Source organism: Pseudorca crassidens, chromosome 17 (assembly GCF_039906515.1).
Source record: "Pseudorca crassidens isolate mPseCra1 chromosome 17, mPseCra1.hap1, whole genome shotgun sequence".
NCBI lineage: Eukaryota > Metazoa > Chordata > Mammalia > Artiodactyla > Delphinidae > Pseudorca > Pseudorca crassidens.
Genome location: NC_090312.1, coordinates 39,986,308 through 40,009,377, shown reverse-complemented (window position 1 = coordinate 40,009,377; position 23,070 = coordinate 39,986,308). Strand labels below are relative to the sequence as shown.

The 23,070-nt window shown below is 39.4% G+C and overlaps 1 protein-coding gene across 2 annotated transcripts in view; it reads left to right on the top strand.

Moving 5' to 3' along the window:
• Nucleotides 1–23,070, top strand: part of CPQ (carboxypeptidase Q) — a 468,037-nt gene that overhangs the window by 350,357 nt on the left and 94,610 nt on the right. For both annotated transcript variants that reach the window (XM_067711716.1, XM_067711715.1), the window contains exon 6: nt 4,714–4,805. In XM_067711716.1, the coding sequence (XP_067567817.1) occupies nt 4,714–4,805 (92 nt within the window). The remainder of the gene's footprint in view (nt 1–4,713; nt 4,806–23,070) is intronic.

The following is a 23,070-nucleotide window of genomic DNA, read 5'->3' as shown; positions in this document are numbered from 1 at the left end:
TATATACTAATATGTCATGATTTATTCTTTAATTCAGATACTGCACTTATACTAGTCAAGTTTATTGCAGTATTAGACATCTCTAAATGCAGCGCTCTTTTGAATGTTGATAAAGGAGAGCTGGACAACAAGTGGATTTATGAGCTAGCGCGTATATGTGGAAACTGAGTATATTTACTGTAAGAGAAAATTGTGTTTTCTCTACAAAATTGGTGTCAGAACGGAGACGAGTACTTATACATAGTTCTGGCAGTACTGAAACGGAGTAGTAAACAGGCATTTGGGTTAATACACTTTGTTAACAAATAGTGTTCTTTAGAATTCATGATTTGGGAAATCTATCTACAAGGTTGGATTAATCTAAGTTTATTTTATTTTGGCCCACTCTTAGCGCAAGTGCAGGACAGTCAGTTGACCTTTTCGATTTATTGCTTTAACTCTCAGACTACTTATCTTTAAATTTGATAATAACAGAAAATAAACTCCAGCCAGATTGTTTTCACCTTTTCTCATAGGCACTATTTTCCCAATAGCATTATTACTCTCCTCAGTAAAATGAAAGTGAAATGCATGTGTCTTATTTCATAAACAAAGACAAGACTCTGACATATTATCTGTAGTTTATGTTCTTTTAGAGAAAAACTGTGATGCCATCAAAGTTTGTTGTGCTATCTGAAGTTCTTAATAAAAATTCCGGGAGACCAAGAGATCTCTGGGCAGTTTCATTACATTTATAGGGGAACTAATTGCCCATCTTCTGACAAAACCTCAATGAGACCTGACTCCTAGCCAGCTCAGCCGGGGTCTTCCCTCTCACCTCCAATTCTAAGGTTTACTTCATGTGCTTGCCTTAGGCTGGTGCTGTAAACCACTGAGCCAGGGCCACAGCTGTGAGCTAGGATTACTGTGGAGCTATTCATTTGCCCTAGTTTCACTACAAGATGAGATCCCTGCATTTGACCTTGTATCACTTTGTTGTGTTGCTGTCATTATTACTGTTTCATTGTTGTTGTTGTTGTTATTTTTGTTACTTTATATACTTAAAATGCCTAGCTTTGAAACCAGTTTGGATTTGAGATACACAATACATTCTATTATTTTAAAATGATAAATGCAGACATCTCTGTATCAACTTTATTCAGTTTTCAGATTTATTAAGCTTTTTTTACTTTATCCAGAAACTAAAAATTCTGATTGGCCTTCAATTTTTAGAGTGAGGAAACAATTTCTATTTATTTGGATTTGGATATGCTATATGTTGGAATGAGGGCCTACTCCGTGCTGAAAGAGGTTATGTGTTTTTCTATGAGCTAGGTGAAATTTGTGTTTCTCCCTTGGTGGGTATGCATTATGCATAAACAAAGATGTTCTACGGTTCCTAGGGAAGAAGAATGAGGAAGATGCCTCCTTCCTAGTTCTCTCACAGGATTTCCCAGGAAATCATTGACACAGACTGAAGTTCATGGAGTGACGTAGAGTGAAGCTAACAGACAATTCTTGAAAGCCTACTATGCGCCAGGAACTGTGCCTCCTATATATTTGCCTGGTCTCATTTAATTTTCTTAACAAAGTCATGAGGTCATTCCCCTTTTCCTTATGGTGTAGATGAGGAAACTGAGGCTCAGAGAGATTGGGCAACTCATCTAAAGTCAAAGAGCCAGAGGTGGCAGAGCAGGGAATCAAACAATGTTTATTGAGATTCCAGGTGGCAGAGCAGGGAATCAAACAATGTTTATTGAGATTCCACAGCCAACACCTTTCTGTGCCCCATGCTGCCTGTCTGTGGACTCAGGTGGCCTGGGGGCTCCAAGTCCACACTAAAGTCAGGGTCTAGTACTGAATGAAGTCCCATGCATTTCTCTTAGGTTCTAGGGACAATCAGAATGTCAGAGTGGAGAAGAGACTTCACAGCTCAGTCAGGTATTTGCTTAACCACTGGTTTCCTAACCTCTTCTGTTTGGGCCTTAAACTTGAATGTGGAGTTGGGTGGGGACTGAACTTCTCCAGGGCTGGGAGGTGGCTCTGTCTCCTGAGGGCCAGCCATGCACCAGCTATGCTGTTGTTGTTTGGAGGCCTTAGCATTCTTCACTTCAAACCGATTACTTTTTTGTTATCTTAATATAACATCATTGGTTATCTAGCTGATTGAAATGTGAAGGAGACTAATCCTGTACGGTAATGATTTGCAAGTAAAACACCAAATCTATGGGGATATTCAGGGCATTTGCTTTTAAAAATTGATTTTTCTCTAACTTGTGCTAACTGTCCCTTGATCCTTATTTAGAGAATTCCATCATTTTAATAACTTGGTACTGTTTTGCTGGTAAATGAGGAGATATGTAAGCAAAGTTTTTTCCTCTTCTTTATGGACCTAAAAACATGTTCAGAATTTTCATTTGCAGCACTTTATCTTTTTTATTTTTTTTCTATGTTGCAAGCAAAATGTCATTTGATTTAAATTGACGCTAAGCACATTTCTGTTAGAGGAGCCAGTGACTATGGTCTTTAGATATAGACTGATTATATTTCTTAATCCAACAGCAGTTTAAGTTTGTGCTATGAATGTGAGTCGGTGGTTTGACCCTGTGCAGCAGGCAGTGGGTACTTCACGATTCTTCTTTAGCAGGGGCTCAAATGACTTTGGAAGATTGTCCTGAGTATTTAGTTGCCCCTTCTCTCTATGGGTAAAAGTGTGTGCTCTGTGCCTGGCTATCCATTATGTAGTTTTATAATTCATTCATTGAATGTCTGTTGCATGGCAGACACAGATTGTCTCCATCACACCTCATTTCATCCTCACAACCACCCAGGGAAGCTGTTATGTTATGAGCATGTAATATTCCCTCCACTCTTTAGATAAGGAAGCTGAAGTTCAGGTAGATCTAGTTCCCAGTGGTTACACAGCTAGTGCCTATTAATAGCAGGGCTCACCAGATCTGTCCGCCTTTTTCAACTACAACATTTTGCCTGGAAATGAGCTAGCAGGAAAGTTTTAGGAAATGAGGTTGAGACAGTGGTAGAGGGCTTTGAATTTTACTAGTGAGGCACCACACTTTGGATTAATTTATTCATTCAAGACCTATTTATTGGGCACCTAATATGTGCCAAACAGTCTGGGCATTGGGGGCATCACATTGAATCACAAAGCTTAAATACCTGCCGTTGAGAAGCTTACAGTATGGCTCTTGGAGATTTTGAACAGAGAAATGACATGCTCTGGTATAAGTTTTACAGGAGTCTTGCTGACTGCCGTGCAGGCCATCAGCTGCAGAGGGGCACAGCCTGAGTCAGGGAGACCAGTTAGGAGGACTGTTTTGCAACAGTCCAGGCAAAAGAAGGTGGGGCTTGAACCAGCGTGGTATCAGAGGTGAAAAGTTGGATTCTAGATGGACTTAGAAGAAAACACCAATGGGATTTGCTGAACAATTGGATGTGGACATTGCTTGTCTAGGCTTTAACTGGAACTCAGGTCAGCCTGCCTCCTAAACCTGCGCTCTTTTAATTATGTTAAAATGCTCAAGTGTAAAGGAGCTTCACGATATTCAATTTAGTGAGAAACGTAGCTCCTTTTCAATGCCTTGGCACTAGACTTGTGAAAGCAGAATACTTGTTGGTGTCCAGAGGAGGCAGGACAGAGCTCCATTTCCCAGGAGCATTTATCATCCAGGCTGAAGTCGACCCGCCGGCTCCCTTGAAGAAGGCCACGTGCCTGGGTGGTAGCAGTTGGTTATACTCGACGTCTATAGTGTGTCCATCTCGGAGCCATTCAAAGTCCTTCCCTATGGTTTCCCTGCAGTGAGGCAAGAGGACAGATCTTATTAATAAGATTTAAGCCCAGCTTCACATGTTTCTGCCTTTGTTATCTCTCAGAAACCACATCATCAGGTCCAAATCAGAAATGAATTTTAATTCTTGGTCAAAAAGTGGAACTTTTAGCATACTGTTTGACCATTGTAGTGAGCTTATACGGAGTGGACACAGTCACTCAAAAATGGTTCTAGATACGCCAGATCTGCTAGTAGCTTTAATAACTGCAGGATACAAGTTTGTATTTCCCGAGTCAATGAAATTGCCACCGAGCTGTTTGTGCAGTAATGAGATGAATAAAGTGTCATTCTCATTCAATTCATTTTCATTGACCTTAAGTGAATGACCTTATGTGTCCAAGAAGGAGGGGAACATGACCCTGGGCAAACATAAACATTGCATCTGCTTCACCATCATTACTAAGGACAGCATGGGCAGCTAGCTATACTTGTGGATTTAGACTAAGAGGCAACTCCCGACACACCTTGTCTTGAAGCAGAGGCAAATGATTGGGTTTCAGTTAATCATTGGAAGGCCTCGTGATCTGTCTAGAGCCTAACTGCATCTTCTGGATGCAATCTAATATCCCAATGAACTTGGCCATCCATTGGGTCCTACTGGGCAGGTTGTCCAGTTAAGGATATGAATAGAGGCTCTCAATTCCTGGCCGGCAGACCGCATTTATCACAACTCCTTTCTTCATTAACCTGCCCTGGAGATCAGCCCTGAGGGTACTCCTTTGTTGTGTCGGCCACACCCTAAATCAAGCAGCCACACCAGTAAGAGATGAATGTGCACACCTCTGATTCCCTCCTGCCTCCAGAATTCAGATAAGAGGCCCTGCCACTTTTCAAAAATTCAAAAGCAACTGAAGAATCACTTGTTTTATTTTATTATTTTTCCCAGGGCTGCGTCCAAAGAGGACTCTGCGTTTGGTGCTCTGGACTGCAGAGGAGCAAGGTGGAATCGGTGCCTTGCAGTATTACCAATTACACAAGGTAAGAGAGCAGCCATGGACTGCTGGGCATTTGCACATGTAATATCAGTGTAAATACAGCAAAAGCACTGATGCTTTGAGTTTAAGAATTTCCTCTATTGTCCTGAAGACTCAGCAATACTTTGCGGTAGGCTGGCCCTGGCAAACACCCCTTGCAGAAGTCTTCATCCAGCTCCATAAAGGAGAATGCACTGGTGAGCTGAGGGTGCTGGGATGGAGCTGAGTGATTTTCTATTTCTACATTAGTCTGTAGCCTTAGGAAAATTACACCTGCTATGTGGCCATTTTCCTAAACTCTCTAGTTCTGCTATATTCATGTATGCCAGAGAAATAGTAATAGGTTAACATTCTCTGTTCCTACTGAGTCCACCCCCATACCCCAATGTCCCAAATCCTCCTGGGAGCGCTGGTATTTGAAAGCCACATCCTGAGACCTTGAGTCAGCCAGGAGCATTGATAATGGCCATGGGAATAGCAGCAACGAGAGGTCTCAGACCTGGGAATGTGGAGGCCAGTGTGGTTTGACAGTGACCAATATAAGGCAAAAGTGAAGCCTGAAGCAAGAAGGTGATAGTGGAAGATCATAAACAGAAATAAAAGACCACGTTTAAGGCAGGGGACAGGGACTCCCAAGGCAAAAGCAATAAGAGCAAAAATAAATAAGTGAGATCTAATCAAACTTGAAAGCTTTTGCACAGCAAAGGAAACCACCAACAAAACAAAAAGGCAATCTACGGAATGGGAGAAAACATTTGCAAATGGCACGATCGACAAAGGATTAATAGCCAAAATACACAAACAACTCATACAACTCAATGTCAGAAAATGGGCAGAAGACCTAATAATACATTTTTCCAAAGAAGACATACAGATGGCCAACAGGCACATGAAAAGATGCTCAACATCTCTAATTATTAGAGAAATTCAAATCAAAACCACAATGAGGTATCACCTCACACTAGTCAGAATGACCATCATCAAAATGTCTATAGATAATAAATGCTGGAGAGGGTGTGGAGAAAAGGGAACCCTCTTGCACTGTTGGTGGGAATGTAAATTGATACAGCCACTATGGAGAACAGTATGGAGGTTCCTTAAATAACTAAAAATAGAATTACCATATGACCCAGCAATCCCACTACTAGGCATATACCCAGAGAAAACCATAATTCAAAAAGACACATGCACCCCAATGTTCATTGCAGCACTATTTACAATAGCCAGGTCATGGAAGCAACCTAAATGCCAATCGACAGACTAATGGATAAAGAAGACGTGGTACATATATACAATGGAATATTAATCAGCCATAAAAAGGAACGAAATTGGGTCATTTGTAGAGCTGTGGATGCGTATAGAGACTGCCATACAGAGTGAAGTAAGAAAGAGAAAAACAAATATCGTATATTAACGCATATATGTGGAATCTAGAAAATGGTACAGATGATCTGGTTTGCAGAGCAGAAATTGAGACACAGATGTAGAGAACAAACATATGGACACCAAGGGGGGAAAGCGGAGGGGGGGTGGGGGTGGTGGTGGTGTTGATGAATTGGGAGATTGGGATTGACATGTATACACTGATGTGTATAAAATGGTTGACTAATAAGAAAAAATAAATAAAAAATAAGCATAAAAAAATCATATGCTAAAACTTATTGCCTAACTAATTTTCAAAATTCTAATCAGATTAATAGCTGCCTTTATGTCATAGTTATGCTTATGAAGTATTACTTCAATTATTATAATAATTGCTAGCCTTAGTAAATTGTTCTGTAATATGTGAGATTCTTTGTGGTTTGTGTATAAATTTTGAAACTAAAGTAGAACTTTATTGTAATATCTAAAACACACTTTCCAAGGAAACAAACTTTGGCTCAAAAAGGTCTATGAGCATTTTGGCAGGCATTACTAAGTAAAATAATTCTAACAGGAAGTACTGAGTTTTTCACTGTACATGTGTAATATACATGTACATTTATATTATTTATAACAATAATATTTTCCTGCAAAATACTTATATAATTGGCTCCAAACAAAATTTATAAAATTATCATTTAGGTCATACAAAGTTATAAATAATTTATTGTATGGAAATATATTTTGGAGTCAACTAGAATAGCAATCATTCCTGGTATCCATCCCGCATGCCCGTAACAATTCATAGCATAAAGTCCTATAAAGGTTGTGTACATATTATTCTCTTATTTTTTAAAAAATGCTACTTCGCGTATTTTGATAAACTGTAAACTTTTTTCTCCTAGTGTTCAAGTTCTTTCCACTGTATCTTCACATTAGCACATGAAGTTGAGAATTATTTATATGTATATTGTTTGTGCTTTATGTTTATTGATTTGTTTATAAGTAACACACATTTTATGCTAACAGTGTTTTATTGAGGTATAAGTAGCATAGAGTGATAAAATGCACAGATCTTAAGTCTACAGTGCAATATATATTTGGCAAATGTATACCCCTGTGTAACCATTGCCCAGATCAAGATATAGAGCGTTCCTGTTATCCTAGGAAATTTCCCTTTCAGATCAACCTCTGACTCCACCAAAGATAACTAAAGATAACTATTATACTGATTTTTATGACCACAGATTGTTTATGCCTGTTCTTGAACTTCAGTGATACAGTATATACTCCTGGGCTTCCTGCAATATGTAAACAAGTATGGTTTTGTGATTCTTCTGTGCTATTGCGGTAACAGCAGTTTGTCTCTTTCTGTTGCAGAGGAGTTTTTTAAAAAAAATTTTAACACCTTTATTGGAGTATAATTGCTTTACAATGTTGTGTTAGTTTCTGCTGTATAACAAAGTGAACGAGCTATATGTATACATATATCCCCATATCCCCTCCCTCTTGCGTCTCCCTCCCACCCTCCCTATCCACCCCTCTAGGTGGTCACAAAGCACCGAGCTGATCTCCCTGTGCTATGCGGCTGCTTCCCACTAGCTATCTGTTTTACATTTGGTAGTGTATATATGTCCATGCCGCTCACTCACTTCGTTCCAGCTTACCCTTCCCACTCCCTGTGTCCTCAATTCCATTCCCTACATCTGCGTCTTTATTCCTGTCCTGCCCCTAGGTTCATCAGAACCTATTTTTTTGGGATTCCCTATATATGTGTTAGCATACGATATTTGTTTTTCTCTTTCGGACTTACTTCACTCTGTATGACAGACTCTAGGTCCATCAAACTCACTACAAATAGTTCAATTTCATTTCTTTTTATGGCTGAGTAATATTCCATTGTAAATATGTTCCACATCTTCTTTATCCATTCATCTGTCGATGGACACTTAGGTTGCTTCCATGTCCTGAATATTGTAAATAGAGCTGCAATGAACATTGTGGTACACGTTTCTTTGAATTATGGTTTTCTCAGAATATATGCCCAGTAGTGGGATTGCTGGATCATATGGTAGTTCTATTTTTCGTTTTTTAAGGAACTCCATACCGTTCTCCATAGTAACTGTATCAATTTACAATGCCACCAACAGTGCAAGAGGGTTCCGTTTTGTTCGCACCGTCTCCAGCATTTATTGTTTGTAGATTTTCTGATGGTAGCCATTCTGATGGGTGTGAAGTGATACCTCATTGTAGTTTTGATTTGCATTTCTCTAATGATTAATGATGTTGAGAATCCTTTCATGTGTTTGTTGGCAATCTGTATATCTTCTTTGGAGAAATGTCTATTTAGCTCCTCTGCCCATTTTTGGATTGGGTTGTTCTTTTGATGTTGAGCTGCATGAGCTGATTGTATATTTTGGAGATTGATCCTTTGTCAGTTGCTTCGTTTGCAAATATTTCTCCCATTCTGATGGTTGTCTTGTCTCGTTTATGGTTTCCTTTGCTGTGCAAAAGCTTTTAAGTTTCATTAGGTCCCATTTGTTTATTTTTGTTTTTATTTCCATTTCTCTAGGAGCTGGGTCAAAAAGGATCTTGCTGTGATTTATGTCATAGAGTGTTCTGCCTATGTTTTCCTCTAGGAGTTTTATAGTGTCTGGCCTTACACTTTGGTCTTTAATCCACCCTATACTGTTGTATACGGTGTTAGGGAGTGTTCTAATTTCATTCTTTTACATGTAGCTGTCCAGTTATCCCAACACCACTTATTGAAGAGGCTGTCTTTTTTCTATTGTATATTCTTGCCTCCTTTATCAAAAATAAGGTGACCATATGTGCGTGGGTTTACCTCTGGGCTTCCTATCCTGTTCCACTGATCTATATTTCTGTTTTTGTGCCAGTATCATACTGTCTTCATTACTGTAGCTTTGTAGTTTAGTCTGAAGTCCAGGAGCCTGATTCCTCCAGTTCCATTTTTCTTTCTCAAGATCGCTTTGGCTGGGGCTGCCCTGGTGGTGCAGTGGTTAAGAATCCACCTGCCAATGCAGGGGGCACGTGTTTGAGCCCAGGTCCAGGAAGACCCCACATGCCGTAGAACAGCTAAGCCCAGGTGCCACAACTACTGAGCCTGTGCTCTAGAGCCCACGAGCCACAACCACTGAGCCCGAGTGCCACAACTACTATAGGCCGTGCACCTAGAGCCTGTGGTCCACAACAAGAGGAGCCACTGCAATGAGGAGCCCGCACACTGCAACGAAGAGTAGCCCCCACTCGCTGCAACTAGAGAAATCCCATGCACAGCAACAAAGACCCAATATAGCCAAAGAATAATTAATTAATTAATTAAAAAGATTTCTCTGGCTATTCAGGGTCTTTTGTGTTTCCATACAAATTGTAAAATTTTTTGTTCTAGTTCTGTGAAAAATGCCAGTGGTAGTTTGATACGGATTGCATTGAACTTGTAGATTGCTTTGGGTAGTATAGTCGTTTTCACAATGTTGATTCTTCCAATCCAAGAACATGGTGTATCCCTCCCTCTGTTTGTATCATCTCTAATTTATTTCATCAGTGTCTTATAGTTTTCTGCATATAGGTCTTTTGTCTCCTACAGTAGGTTTATTCCTAGGTATTTTATTCTTCTTGTTGCAATGGTAAATGGGAGTATTTCCTTAATTTCTCTTCCAGATTTTTCATCATTAGTGGACAGGAATGCAAGAGATTTCTGTGTGTTAATTTTGTATCCTGCTGCTTTACCAAATTCATTGATTAGCTCTAGTAGTTTTCTGGTAGAGTCTTTAGGATTCTCAATGTATAGTATCATGTCATGTACAAAGAGTGACAGCTTTACTTCTCCTTTTCTGATTTGGATTCCTTTTATTTCTTTTGCTTCTCTGATTGCCATCCCTAAAACGTCCAAAACTACGTTGAATAATAGTGGTGAGAGTGGGCAACCTTGTCTTGTTCCTGATCTTAGTGGAAATGATTTCAGTTTTGCACCATTGAGAATGATGTCGGCTGTGGGTTTGTCATATATGGCCTTTATTTGTTGAGGTAAGTTCCCTCTAGGCCTACTTTCTGGTGGGTTTTAATCATAAATGGCTGTTGAATTTTGTTGAAAGCTTTTTCTGCATCTTTTGAGATTATCATATGTTTTTTTTCCTTCAGTTTGTTAATATGGTATATCACATTGATTGATTTGCATATATTGAAGAATCCTTGCATTCCTAGGATAAACAGCACTTGATCATGGTGTGTGATCCTTTTAGTGTGCTGTTGGATTTTGTTTGCTAGTATTTTGTTGAGGATTTTTGCATCTATGTTCATCAGTGTTATTGGTCTGTAGTTTTCTTTGCTTCTGACATCTTTGTCTGGTTTTGGTATCAGGGTGATGGTGGCCTCGTGGAATGAGTTTGGGAGTGTTTCTCCCTCTGCTATATTTTGGAAGAGTTTGAGAAGGATAGGTGTTAGCTCTTCTCTAAGTGTTTGATAGAATTCCCCCGGGTCCTGGTCCTGGGCTTTTGCTTGTTGGAAGATTTGTAATCACAGTCTCAATATCAGTGCTTGTGATTGGTCTGTTTATGTTTTCTCTTTCTTCCTGGTTCAGTCTTGGAAGGTTGTGCTTGTCTAAAAATGTGTCCATGTTTTCCAGGTTGTCCATTTTATTGGCATATAGTTGCTTGTAGTAATCTCTCATGATCCTTTGTATTTCTGCAGTGTCATTTGTTACTTCTCCTTTTTCATTTCTAATTCTATTGATTTGAGTCTTCTCCCTTTTTTTCTTGATGAGTCTGGCTAATGGTTTACCAATTTTGTTTATCTTCTCCATGAACCAGCTTTTAGTTTTATTGATCTTTGCTATTGTTTCCTTCATTTCTTTTTCATTTATTTCTGATCTGATCTTTATGATTTTGTTCCTTCTGCTAACTTTGGCATTTTTTTGTTCTTTCTCGAATTGCTTTAGATGTACAGTTAGGTTGTTTATTTGAGATGTTTCTTGTTTCTTAAGGTAGGATTGTATTGCTATAAACTTCCCTCTTAGAACTGCTTTTGCTGCATCCCATAGGTTTTGGGTCATCGTGTTTTCATATTCATTTGTTTCTAGATATTTTTTTATTTCCCTTTTGGTTTCTCCAGTAATCTCTTGGTTATTTAGTAGCGTATTGTTTAGCCTCCATGTGTTTGTATTTTTTACAGTTTTTTTCTTGTAATTGATATCTAGTCTCATAGTGTTGTGGTCAGAAAAGATGCTTGATATGATTTCAATTCTCTTAAATTTACCAAGTCTTCATTTATGACCCAATATATGATCTATTCTGCAGAATCTTCCATGAGCACTTGAGAAAAGTGTATTCTGTTGTTTTTGGATGGAATGTCCTATAAATATCAATGAAGTCCATCTTGTTTAATGTATCATTTAAAGCTTGTGTTTCTTTATTTATTTTCATTTTGGATGATCTTTCCATTGATGAAAATGCGGTGTTAAAGTCCCCTGCTGTTATTGTGTTACTGTTCATTTCCGCTTTTATGGCTTTTAGCATTTGCCTTATGTATTCAGGTGCTCCTATATTGGGTGCATAAATATTTACAATTGTTATATCTTCTTCTTGGATTGATCCCTTGATCATTATGTAATGTCCTTCTTTGTCTCTTGTAATAGTCTTTTTTTTTATTATTATTTTTTTACAAACCATTGTGTCAAGGGCTGACTTTCAATAGATCGCAGCGAGGGAGCTGCTCTGCTACGTATGAAACCCCGACCCAGAAGCAGGTCGTCTACGAATGGTTTAGCACCAGGTTCCCCAATAGTCTTTATTTTAGTCTATTTTGTCTGATACGAAAATTGCTACTCCAGCTTTCTTTTGATTTCCATTTGCATGGAACATCTTTTTCCATCCCCTCACTTTCAATCTGTATGTGTCCCTAGGTCTGAAGTGGGTCTCTTGTAGACAGCATATATATGGGTCTTGTTTTTGTATTCATTCAGCCAGTCTATGTCTTTTGTTTGGAGTATTTAATCCATTTACATTTGAAGTAATTATCGATATGTATGTTCCTATTAACGTTATCTCAATTGTTTTGGGTTTGTTTTGTGGGTCTTTTCCTGCTCTTGTGTTTCCTGCCTAGAGAAGTTCCTTTAGCATTTGTTGTAGAGCTGGTTTGGTGGTGCTGAATTCTCTTAACTTTTGCTTGTCTGTAAAGGTTTTAATTTCTCTGTCGAATCTGAATGAGGTCCTTGCTGGCTAGGGTAATTTTGGTTGTAGGTTTTTCCCTTTCATCACTTTAGATATGTCCTGCCACTCCCTTCTGGCTTGCAGAGTTTCTGCTGAAAGATCAGCTGTTAACCTTATGGGGATTCCCTTGTGTGTTATTTGTTGCTTTTTCCTTGCTGTTTTTAATATTTTTTCTTTGTATTTAATTTTTGATAGTTTGATTAATATGTGTCTTGGCATGTTTCTCCTTGGATTTATCCTGTATTGGACTTTCTGGGCTTCCTGGACTTGATTGACTATTTCTTTTCCCATGTTAGGGAAGTTTTTGACTATAATCTCTTCAAATATTTTTTCATTCCCTTTCTTTTTCTCTTCTTCTTCTGGGACCCCTATAATTCGAATGTTGGTGCGTTTAATGTTGTCCCAGGGGTCTCTGAGACTGTACTCAACTCTTTTCATTCTTTTTTCATTATTCTGCTTTGCAGTAGTTATTTCCACTATTTTATCTTCCAGGTCACGTATCTGTTCTTCTGCTTCAGTTATTCTGCTAATGATTCCTTCTAGAGTATTTTAAATTTCATTTATTTTGTTGTTCATCATTGTTTGTTTGCTTTTTAATTCTTCTAGGTCCTTGTTAAACGTTTCTTGTATTTTCTCCATTCTATTTCCACGATTTTGGATCATCTTTACTATAGTTACTCTGAATTCTTTTTCAGGTAGACTGCCTATTTCCTCTTCATTTGTTTGGTCTGGTGGGTTTTTACCTTGCTTCTTCATCTGCTGCATATTTCTCTGTCTTCTCATTTTGTTTAACCTACTGTGTTCGGTGTCTCCTTTTCACAGGCTGCAGGTTCATAGTTCCTGTTGTTTTTGGTGTCTGCCCCCAGTGGGTGAGATTGGTTCAGTGACTTTGTAGGCTTCTTGGCGTAGGGGACTGGTGCCTGTGTTCTGGTGGGTGGGCCTGGATCTTGTGTTTCTGGTGGGCATGGCTGTGTTTGGTGGTGTGATTTGGGGTGTCTGTGAACTTAGTATGTTTTTAGGCAGGCTCTCTGCTAATGGGTGGGGTTGTGTTCCTGTTTTGCTAATTGTTTGGCATGGGGTGTCCAGCACTGTAGCTTGCTGGCCATTGGGTGGAGCTGGGTCTTAGTGTTGAGATGGAGGTCTCTGGGAGAGCTCTTGCCGATTGATATTACGTGGGGCTGGGAGGTCTCTGGTGGTCCAGTGTCCTGAACTCTGCTGGCCCACCTCAGAGGCTCAGGCCTGACACCTGGCCAGAGCACCAAGACCCTATTAGCCGCATAGCAGTGAAAGTGGCGGTCTCCATTCTGAAGTCAGATTATGAGGGTCTACAATAGCTGTTCAGCTAGAACAGGCTGACTTGGGAGCACTTTGTCTATGAGGCTGTCTCCAGCAGCTGGTGGCTAAGAGTAGGTCTCCGCATGTGCTGCCAGTATCTTAAACGTTTATATAGAGGTCTTCACTGGGTTCAGTCACAGATTCGGTACAGATCGTCTCAAGAATGCCTTACTCTCTCAAGGCTGTGTGCTTGAAACAGCCCTAAGGCTGAGGGTCTACAAGCTGCAGAAAGACAAGACCACCCTAGGTGTCCTGGAAGCCATCATTCTTGCCAGGAACCCTGTTGCTGCTGTCGTGGAATCCGGCTTCCCCTGCCACTGCCAGAAGAAGAAGCTGAAGAGTAGTTTTTTATTGTGTGAATAGTATATACCACAACTTCTTTATCCATTCTCCTATTGATGGTCATTTGGGTTGCTTCTAGTTTTAACTATTATAAATAAGGCTGATATGACCATTTTGGAACAAATCTTTTGATGAACATATGCATTTCTTTTCTTTTCTAGGAGTAGAATTGCTGGGTCATATGGTAGATGAATGTCTAACTTTGTTAGAAACTGCCCAAGTGGTAGGAGGCTGTACAATTCAACGTTCCACCAGCAACACGAGAGTCCTAATGACTCCCCGTCCTTCCCAATACTTAGTAGTATTTGTTAGACTTTTTATTTCTGACCATTCTTGTGGGAGTAATATTTTTATGTTTTACAAGGTACCAGTCTGAAAAGTCCCAAGAAAAGTTCTGACTCCACTTTTTTTTTTTTTTTTTTTCACGGTACGTGGGCCTCTCACTGTTGTGGCCCCTCCCGTTGCGGAGCACAGGCTCAGGACGTGCAGGCTCAGCAGCCATGGCTCACGGACCCAGCCGCTCCGCGGCATGTGGGATCTTCCCGGACCGGGGCACGAACCCGCGTCCCCTGCATCAGCAGGCAGACTCTCAACCACTGCACCACCAGGGAAGCCCCTGACTCCACTTTTGATAGTCATCATTCTTTCACCCTTTCCTGCTTCCTTGCCTTAAGACTACCACCTTCGTTCTGTATTCTGCCTTATGACTTAGTGAGGTCAAGGGCCTTTTACCCAGCTGTTAATGGTTGGAGTGACCTTACTTCCATTTGGAGGCACAGCCCGGAAGAGCAGGACATAGAAATGCCATCCTCTCATAAGCAACGCTGGCTCCCTGGAGGCAGACTCTGCATGGGGGCTGGGGCTGCTGGAACTCAACTGGAGCCAAAGGGAGCCTGAGGCAAGAAGGAGCCCCAAAAGCGTTTGGGGAGGGAGATTTTCCTCATGCCCAGAAAAGAGGTTATTCTAGAAAGCAGGAAAAAAGATGTCAGAAAATGCTTTGTGTTATTTTTTATTGATAAAATTTTTTTTTTTAAATATGAACTGCTTTTTGGTTGAATTCAGCTTGCATTCACTGAGAAGGAAATGTCACCACATATGGAAGGATATTATTGTGCTCTAGTGATTTTTAAGAGTTTACTTATAGGAGTGGAAGTTAACTTTGGAATTAAAAAATATTACAGATGATTTTATTGAATTTTCAAGGCAATGAGGAAAATGAGTATTGTCCAGATGCCATTTGCCTAATCTGCTTTTCATGGGAACAATGTTAATTTCTTCTCTACTCTTGGAAGGAGAGCAGGATGTCATTTCTCATGTCCTGAAACATACAAAGGAGGAAAACCACCCTAGAATAGATTCAACTGGATTGCTGGCATATTTTAATCTTTTCCATTTTAAGCAAAAATATGATCTGGCATAATTATAATGAGTAAGGTAATCTGGCCTTGAGAAAGCCTCATTACACAAAGTAATCAAATAAAATAGTTTGATATGTTCTCTTTTGGCATGAAAAATATTTTAACCTTTTCCTGATTTATTGCACAAACTACTGGCAATTGAATTACTGGGATTATGAACACTGCCGTGTTCTGGTAGTCATTAATATAGGCAATATCTTAAACAGGCTTTATTAAATGAGGGATGGGAGGTATGATCATTCTAAATACATTATTTTATCCTAACTCTAGCCAACTGTAAAACAGAAAATGTTAAAATGAATACATATAATATTTTGTCAGAATTTCTGATGTTGCCACGCTGAGGAACAAAACTTCCTCTTTACTTAAGTAAACATACAAAAATGCTAGCTTCTTTTAGTTTAGTAGTAAAGTTCTTGCCAACTTCCCAGCCCACACTGGGTTCATGTTCCACTCGAAAATAAAGGGATATTTAGAAATGCTTGTGAGAATTCTTCATGTTATCTGGGCAAATGGGTTTACTTTGACATTTTTATTTTGCCAACCCTACTGCCTCTATCTAATGTTAATTTAGCTAGATTGACAGTGCTAGAGTGAGCACAGTTTTGTACTCATCTGCAGCTCTGGTTATAAAAATAATAGACCTGATATACTCATTCAGCGTAATTGTGTCTGGACTGTGTCTCCGGAACGGCCTTGCTTGTGTCGTTAATGTTCCATGCAGTATAGATGTACTAATCAGAGGTTATTGTTTTAATCATTTCTGCTGGGCTTTTATGCATCCCATGTTTTTCTTTCAGTGCCTAGGTATTTGCATTAGTCTGTGAAGCACATCCCAAAATTGGTTTAAATTTCATTTATCTCAGCGTGTTCTTGGTCTGGAGCCCCATGTAGTTCCAACATTCACATAGTTTCTACAGCACACCTGGGTGCCCTTTGGGGTCTTATTAGAATCTGTGGATTTCATTTTTCTAAAAAAGGAAAGTGCTGTCTTTTGTATTTGTTTGCTTTCTCCTGAGAATTCCATTATGACTATGGGATTCCAGAATATTCTGTATGGTATTTATATATAGATGTTATGTCAGCCTGGGAAGAGTTGTCAAACTGTTCCCTTTGGCATTAGGACCATCACATTATGCCACCTTGCAAATGAACATGAGTAGGCTTTCACTCACCTCTTTCCTTTATCTCTTTAGAAGGGATCCGTCTTAGCTAAGTTTTTATTATTTTTTTCCACATAAGAGAAAAGAAATAAAGTAAGAAGACTGGCGGTGACAACAAGAATGGCATCTTTGACCTTGCCTACTACAGTTGTGGGACAATATTTATCAAATAAGGCCTTATGGTTTCAGGTCACAGTGAAGTTGGCTTGGGTATTAGTTTTAGCCCATACATGTAAAGAACCATATCCTGACTTCTCTGCTACCATCACTAACCCAAAGAAGCCAACTGCATTTCAAAGTTGGTTCTGAGAACATTGTGCCAAAACACTCAGGTTCACTGTGAGTTCTTGTGGCTGCCATCTTATCTCATTTTGTTCTCCATTTGTGAAACCATGAAGGACTTCAGTTTGTATCCAGCCCATTTTACCAGCTTGCTAGAGGTTGCCTACTAGGCAGTTTCTGCCTCAGTGCCTCCCTATTGCTCACCAGGTCGTGATCTGACCCGGAAGGACCCATAGCGTATTTAGTGCATGACCTTCCTAAGGAAATCAGATTGGCACACCAGGATACACAAATCTGAACTGAGCTGTCATGCTTAGGATCACAAGAGCCTTTGGGACTAAATCGTCTCATCCCCATGCACTCGGGCCGTAGTACGTTACAGAGTCAGCAAACCACTTTCGAACCAGCAGCACTATTTTAATTTGCCTGGGAATGTCATCTTCCCTTTGTCTTCTAAAAGCAGGGGTTGGCCAGCTTTCTTTACGGTCCAAGTAGTAAATATTTTAGGCTTTCAGGCCATATGATCTCTCTACTCAATTGTCATTGTAGTGGCAAAGTTGTCATAGACAATACTAAATAGATGAGCAGAGCTGTTTCCCAATAAAATATAAGGAGGAGAAGGAGAAGAAGGCAGAGAAGGAGAAGCGGGGGTAGGAGAGGAGGAGGAAGAGGTGGAGAAGGGAGAGGCGGTCAGAATCGGCATGCTGGCCATAATATGATGATTCCTGTTATTGGGAAGAAGTTTCCAGAGAACTTTCTTCTGAAGCCTTTTCCAATCTCATGATCACACCTTTTGGTGGAAGAGCTTTGTAGCACATGATGGTATTCTAACATTTAAGGTGTCTTATCTCTAACATTTAGTTTTGTTTTGTTTTGTTTTGTTTTGCTGTACGCGGGCCTCTCACTGTTGCGGCCTCTCCCGTTGCGGAGCACAGGCTCCGGACGTGCAGGCTCAGCGGCCATGGCTCACGGGCCCAGCCGCTCCGCGGCATGTGCGATCTTCCCGGACCGGGGCACGAACCCGTGTCCCCTGCATCGGCAGGCGGACTCTCAACCACTGCGCCACCAGGGAAGCCCCTAACATTTATATTTTAATATGACTGTTATTTGTATGCTCAGCAGTCAAGAGGTTGCAGTTTTTGTCCCTTAGGTATTTGGCCAACAGAACACACCATTACCAGGTCAGTCTTTAGCCTTAGTTCTAGCCCGATGAGCCACACAACAGGCATAGTAAGTTGATTGAAGGAAGGGGTTAACATACTTCCTCAATATTTCCTAAAGCAAGAGCAGAACCTTTTATTAAGATAACTAAATGTGATAACATTTGAAAATATATTTTACATGGCATTTTTTAAAAAAGTGTACACATGTAGAAGCATCTTTTAAAGAAATGAACACTCTAATATATCTGGACGACTTTCTACTAATCCTCAACAGTTGCCATTCACTGTTTAACCACATCCTAGTTTTATCTGTAGCTTTGCCTGCAATGTTTCTTTTTTTAAATCTGCATTATTGTCTGGGAGAGAGGCTTTTCCCAGGAGACCTCGAGAAACTCATGTCTTTTGGTAATCAGTAGCCCTTCTGGAAGTTTGCCCCCTACTCTGGCTGCTGTGGTTTTTGTGTACTTGTGCTAGAATAATGCATAATCATTGAAGAATGGTCTGTCAATGATGGCTTGAGGGATGAATGGGCAGAGTCAAACTAGCAGGGCTGCCAGCAACATCAGTGCTAGAAAGCAGATAGTGGATGGTGAGTTTACTTCGTACTCTGAGAGCAGTGTCTAGAAGTGACAATAGGTAGAACTAAAACCATGTTGCTTTTAGGGCTGAAGATCAAACAGGGAACTGAGAAGCAGAATTGTGGGACACAGCTGAGAGTGCAACCTGAGTATTGCCCACAGGCCTTTGTCTTTCTCTCTGGAACTCATCCTAACAGGTCATTCCTATGAGTATTAACCCAAGTCCTGTGCTGCCTTAAAGATACCACTTGTCCCCTGATAGAGAAAGTCTTGCTCTGGGTTTTCTAACTTCCTTATCAATTAGGGCCCATCTATAATTCCTTCTGACTCATCTATTTGTGTTAAAAACATAAAGGCATAATTTTTTCCTAACCAAAAGATTAGAACTCTGATTCCTTATTTTCTTTCAGAAGATCTCACTCTTGCATCCTCTTATCAAATGGTTGTCCTGCATTTACAAATATTCATTCTAGAAGCTGAGGTTACCCCGAACAACCAGCAGTTTGTCTAAACTGCTTTGGTTTCAGAGTTCTCTTAAAGGAGAGTTCTCGGAATCAATTTCTCAAGAGCTTTTGTACCCCACACAGCAAAACATATATAAACAACAATTCGAATTTTAAAAGCTTAACAAGGCCTTTCAACAAAGGTTTAAACTGGTTTCATAACATGAGTTATTTTGAGATTAGACAGAATTTTCATTACTAGTTAAAACAGGAGTGTAATTTGCTTTTATAAATTTCTATGGTTTCATTTAATAAAACTCATCCCTGTGAAAGCAGAGGTGATGCTGTGTTAAATACTTGTAAATGTGTTTCAGGAAACTCTCCAGGTATTAACTAAGGCCCAGGAGAATGTATAGCATGCATCCTTCCCCCCGACATTGGCATAACTGGATAGTATTTTCCCCTCCAAAGCTCTGGAATACTTTGTCACGCCCCCAAAGAGCCAAATGGGAGACAATGAAGCTGTTTTGTCATTTGAATTAGGAAAGGTCAAAGGGAAGAGAATGTGACAGTAAACAGAGGGAAGAGTGCTCTGTGAAAATTGTCCATTTTTTTTTCATGTAAGGGAAAATACTTTGTTCCTTTTAATAGATATGGAAATTCAATACTAGAGAATTTTTTGGATGGACTTACAGAGAGAAAAGAAACAATCAAGAATTTTGAAAGCTCCCATTTCCCAAACAAATATATACTACGTTCTTACTATTTACAAGGTGTCATTGTAATCTCTTGCATCTATATGATCATTTATAAATATGAATACTTTTTCATAGACATTGATAATAGTCATGACCCTGGTAGTTGCCAGGCCATGGACTGCTTAACTTATATCATATTTGGGGAAAAAAAAGAGGTTTGAGAGGTTAAAAAAAAGATGTACCCAAAGTTGCATAGCACAGATATGAGGTACAGAGCCTGAACTTGAACCTAGCTTTTCTGTCTCTAGACTTCAGCCATAAGGACTCCTCTGACCATGCACTTCTCTGTATACTTATCTTACACATAGGATTTACCTACATTTATATTGATATGGACATTTATCTGCTTGTCATAGTCTGAAGCACATACACACCAATTGATTCAGGCATGGTGGCTACAGTAACACACGAATGGATGAATGGAGAAGTCACTTCCAAGTGCTTAGTTTAAAACACATATAGCACAGAATCATATTCTACCACAGTTTGGAGTTTAAGGCCAAGGGATATTGTATAATCATGCAGACATTAGCTGTCACCAATAATTCTCAATGTTTTATATTTGCACTTTCTCTGAAAAGTGTAAAAATACATTTATTTGTCCCTGAAGTTAACTTTTTATATACTGCTACAATGATTAATTTTTTTTTAAATCTTCACTGAAATTTTCTTCTAATTTGGGGTATTTTCTAAGTAATGTTTTAGCTAGACAATAGATATTTGGTTGGCCAAAATGTTCCTTCGGTTTTTAAGTAAAAATAAAAGACACATTTTTCATTTTCACCAAGAACTTTATTGAACAACATATTCACCCTTTTGTTCCACTACCTTCTGCCATTTTTCAGGCAACTTCATAATTCCATCCTCCCAAAACTTTTTATATTTTAGAGCAAAGAACCGTTCCAGGTGCCTTTTACAGTCTTCCAGGGAATTGACATTTTTTCCATTGAGAGAATTTTGTAAAGACCAAAATAAATGGAAATCCGAAGGTGCAGTGTCTGATGAATACGGCGGATGAATCAGAACTTCCCAGCCAAGCTGTATCAGTTTTTGCCTGGTCATCAAAGAAACGTGTGGTCTTGCATCATCCTGATGAAAGATTATGTATTTTCTGTTGACTAATTCCGGACGCTTTTCGTCGAGTGCTGCTTTCAGTTGGTCTAATTGGGAGCAGTACTTATTGGAATGAATCATTTCGTTTTCCAGAAGGAGCTCATAAGAGAGGACTCCCTTGCAATCCCACCATATACACAACATCACCTTCTTTGGATGAAGACCGGCCTTTGGCGTGGTTGGTGGTGGTTCATTTCGCTTGCCCCGCAGTCTCTTTCATTCCACTTTATTGTACAGTATCCACTTTTCATCTCCCATCACAATTTGTTTTAAAAACAGAATGTTTTTATTACGTTTAAGTAGAGAATCGCATGTGGAAATATGGTCAAGAAAGTTTTTTTCGCTTAACTTACGTGGAACCCAAACATCAGAGCAAGTCACATAACCGACCTGAGGCAAATGATTCTCAGCGCTTGACTTGCATATTTTGAGTATGTCAGCTACCTCCCGCGTGGCATAATGTTGATTGTTCTCAATTCACATCTCGATTTAATCGCTATCAACTTCAACTGGTCTGCCTGACCGTGGAGCATCCTCCAGCCAGAAATCTCCAGCACGAAACTTCGCAAACCACTTTTGACACGTTCGATCAGTCACAGCACCTTCTCCATACAGCGTGCAAATCATTTTTTTGCGTTTCAGTTGCGTTTTTACCTTTCTTGAAATAATAAAGCGTAATGTGTCGAAAACATTGCTTTTTTTTCTTCCATCTTCAATATTAAAAGTGACTACACAAAAATTCACCAGTTTTGATAAGTTTTTTTTTTAATGCACGCTGATATGACAGCTGTCGCAATACAGTCTAACAAAATTGTTTTGAATGAAGTTAAAGACAACTAAGCTCTACTAAAGCCATCGTACGGGAAAAAAACAAACGAACTTTTTTGCCAACCCAATAAAATCAAACAAACATCCAAACGGAACTTTCAGTGATGTGAAACTCTTCACAGTAATAAATGTTAAAATCATTCCACTATTTAGAAGATAGTCTTCAGATCAGAGGCTCTCCGGGATACCACCTTAGGACATCTCCCACTGCCTCTAATCTTAAAAGAAATGAAAATTGAGACGAAAACTCTGATCCTTGAGAGACGGATATAGTATATGTATTTATCTGTTTACATCTGTTCTACATGTGTTGAGCTTAGACACCTAGGAAAATATAGCGAGACCCTCCATAAATCGAGTCCAGCTTCGTTCTTCCAGGATAGCTGTGCCTGATACACTAAGTACAGAGGATACACCAGGATGGATCCCTACTTATGTTATTTTTAAAGATTTCCAAAGACAGTGATTTCATTGTGTCAATATTTTTTAACATTATTAAACAACAAGCATATTGCAGGCCGTGTCCACTTAGCAATGTCTTAATTTAAGGATACAACTTAGAATGCCAGAGGAGCAGTTATAAAAGAAGGTAGCCATCAGGTCTCCAAAAGTTAGTGTACCTTAACCTCACCTGCCTTAGTAGTTTCTGTGTAAAACACTAAGGAAGGAAAGGTGAATTGCGGGATGGGGGCTGCATTGTGAATTGCAAAAGAGAAATTTAAACATTATTTGCAAACTAAACTCAAAGAACAAATGATTTAACACTTGTTCTGTTTTTGTTTGTTTGTTTGTATTTGTTTTTAAGAAAGTGGACTCTAACTTATTCTTTCCTTGGTGGGGAGATTAAAAAAATTTATACCTTTAATATGTTCTTTTCTTCATATTGGGAACTCAGTTTGTTACTACTCTTGGCAAACTGTTTTCTGAATATGTGGAAAATTGTACCTGCCAGAATGGATTGGTGTTTGCTCTTCTTCAATGAAAGGTGGCTGTGATCAAAAGCTGCCTCTCTCGGGTAGTTCAGCCTGCCAAAGTCTAATGCAACAGAAATGGAAAGGAAAAGGAAAATGAAGGACATATTCAAGAGTGTAACAAATAATTGGAACCTAAGACTCTAAGTCTATTGGCTTCCACAAGAGCTTGGCAGAAATACTGACCGCCCATGTGATTTTTATCTTCGCATCTTTAAGGCAATTACCTTGACATGGAACACAGTAGTGATGGCTTCCATTGAAAGGCTCTATTTAAACATCTTTT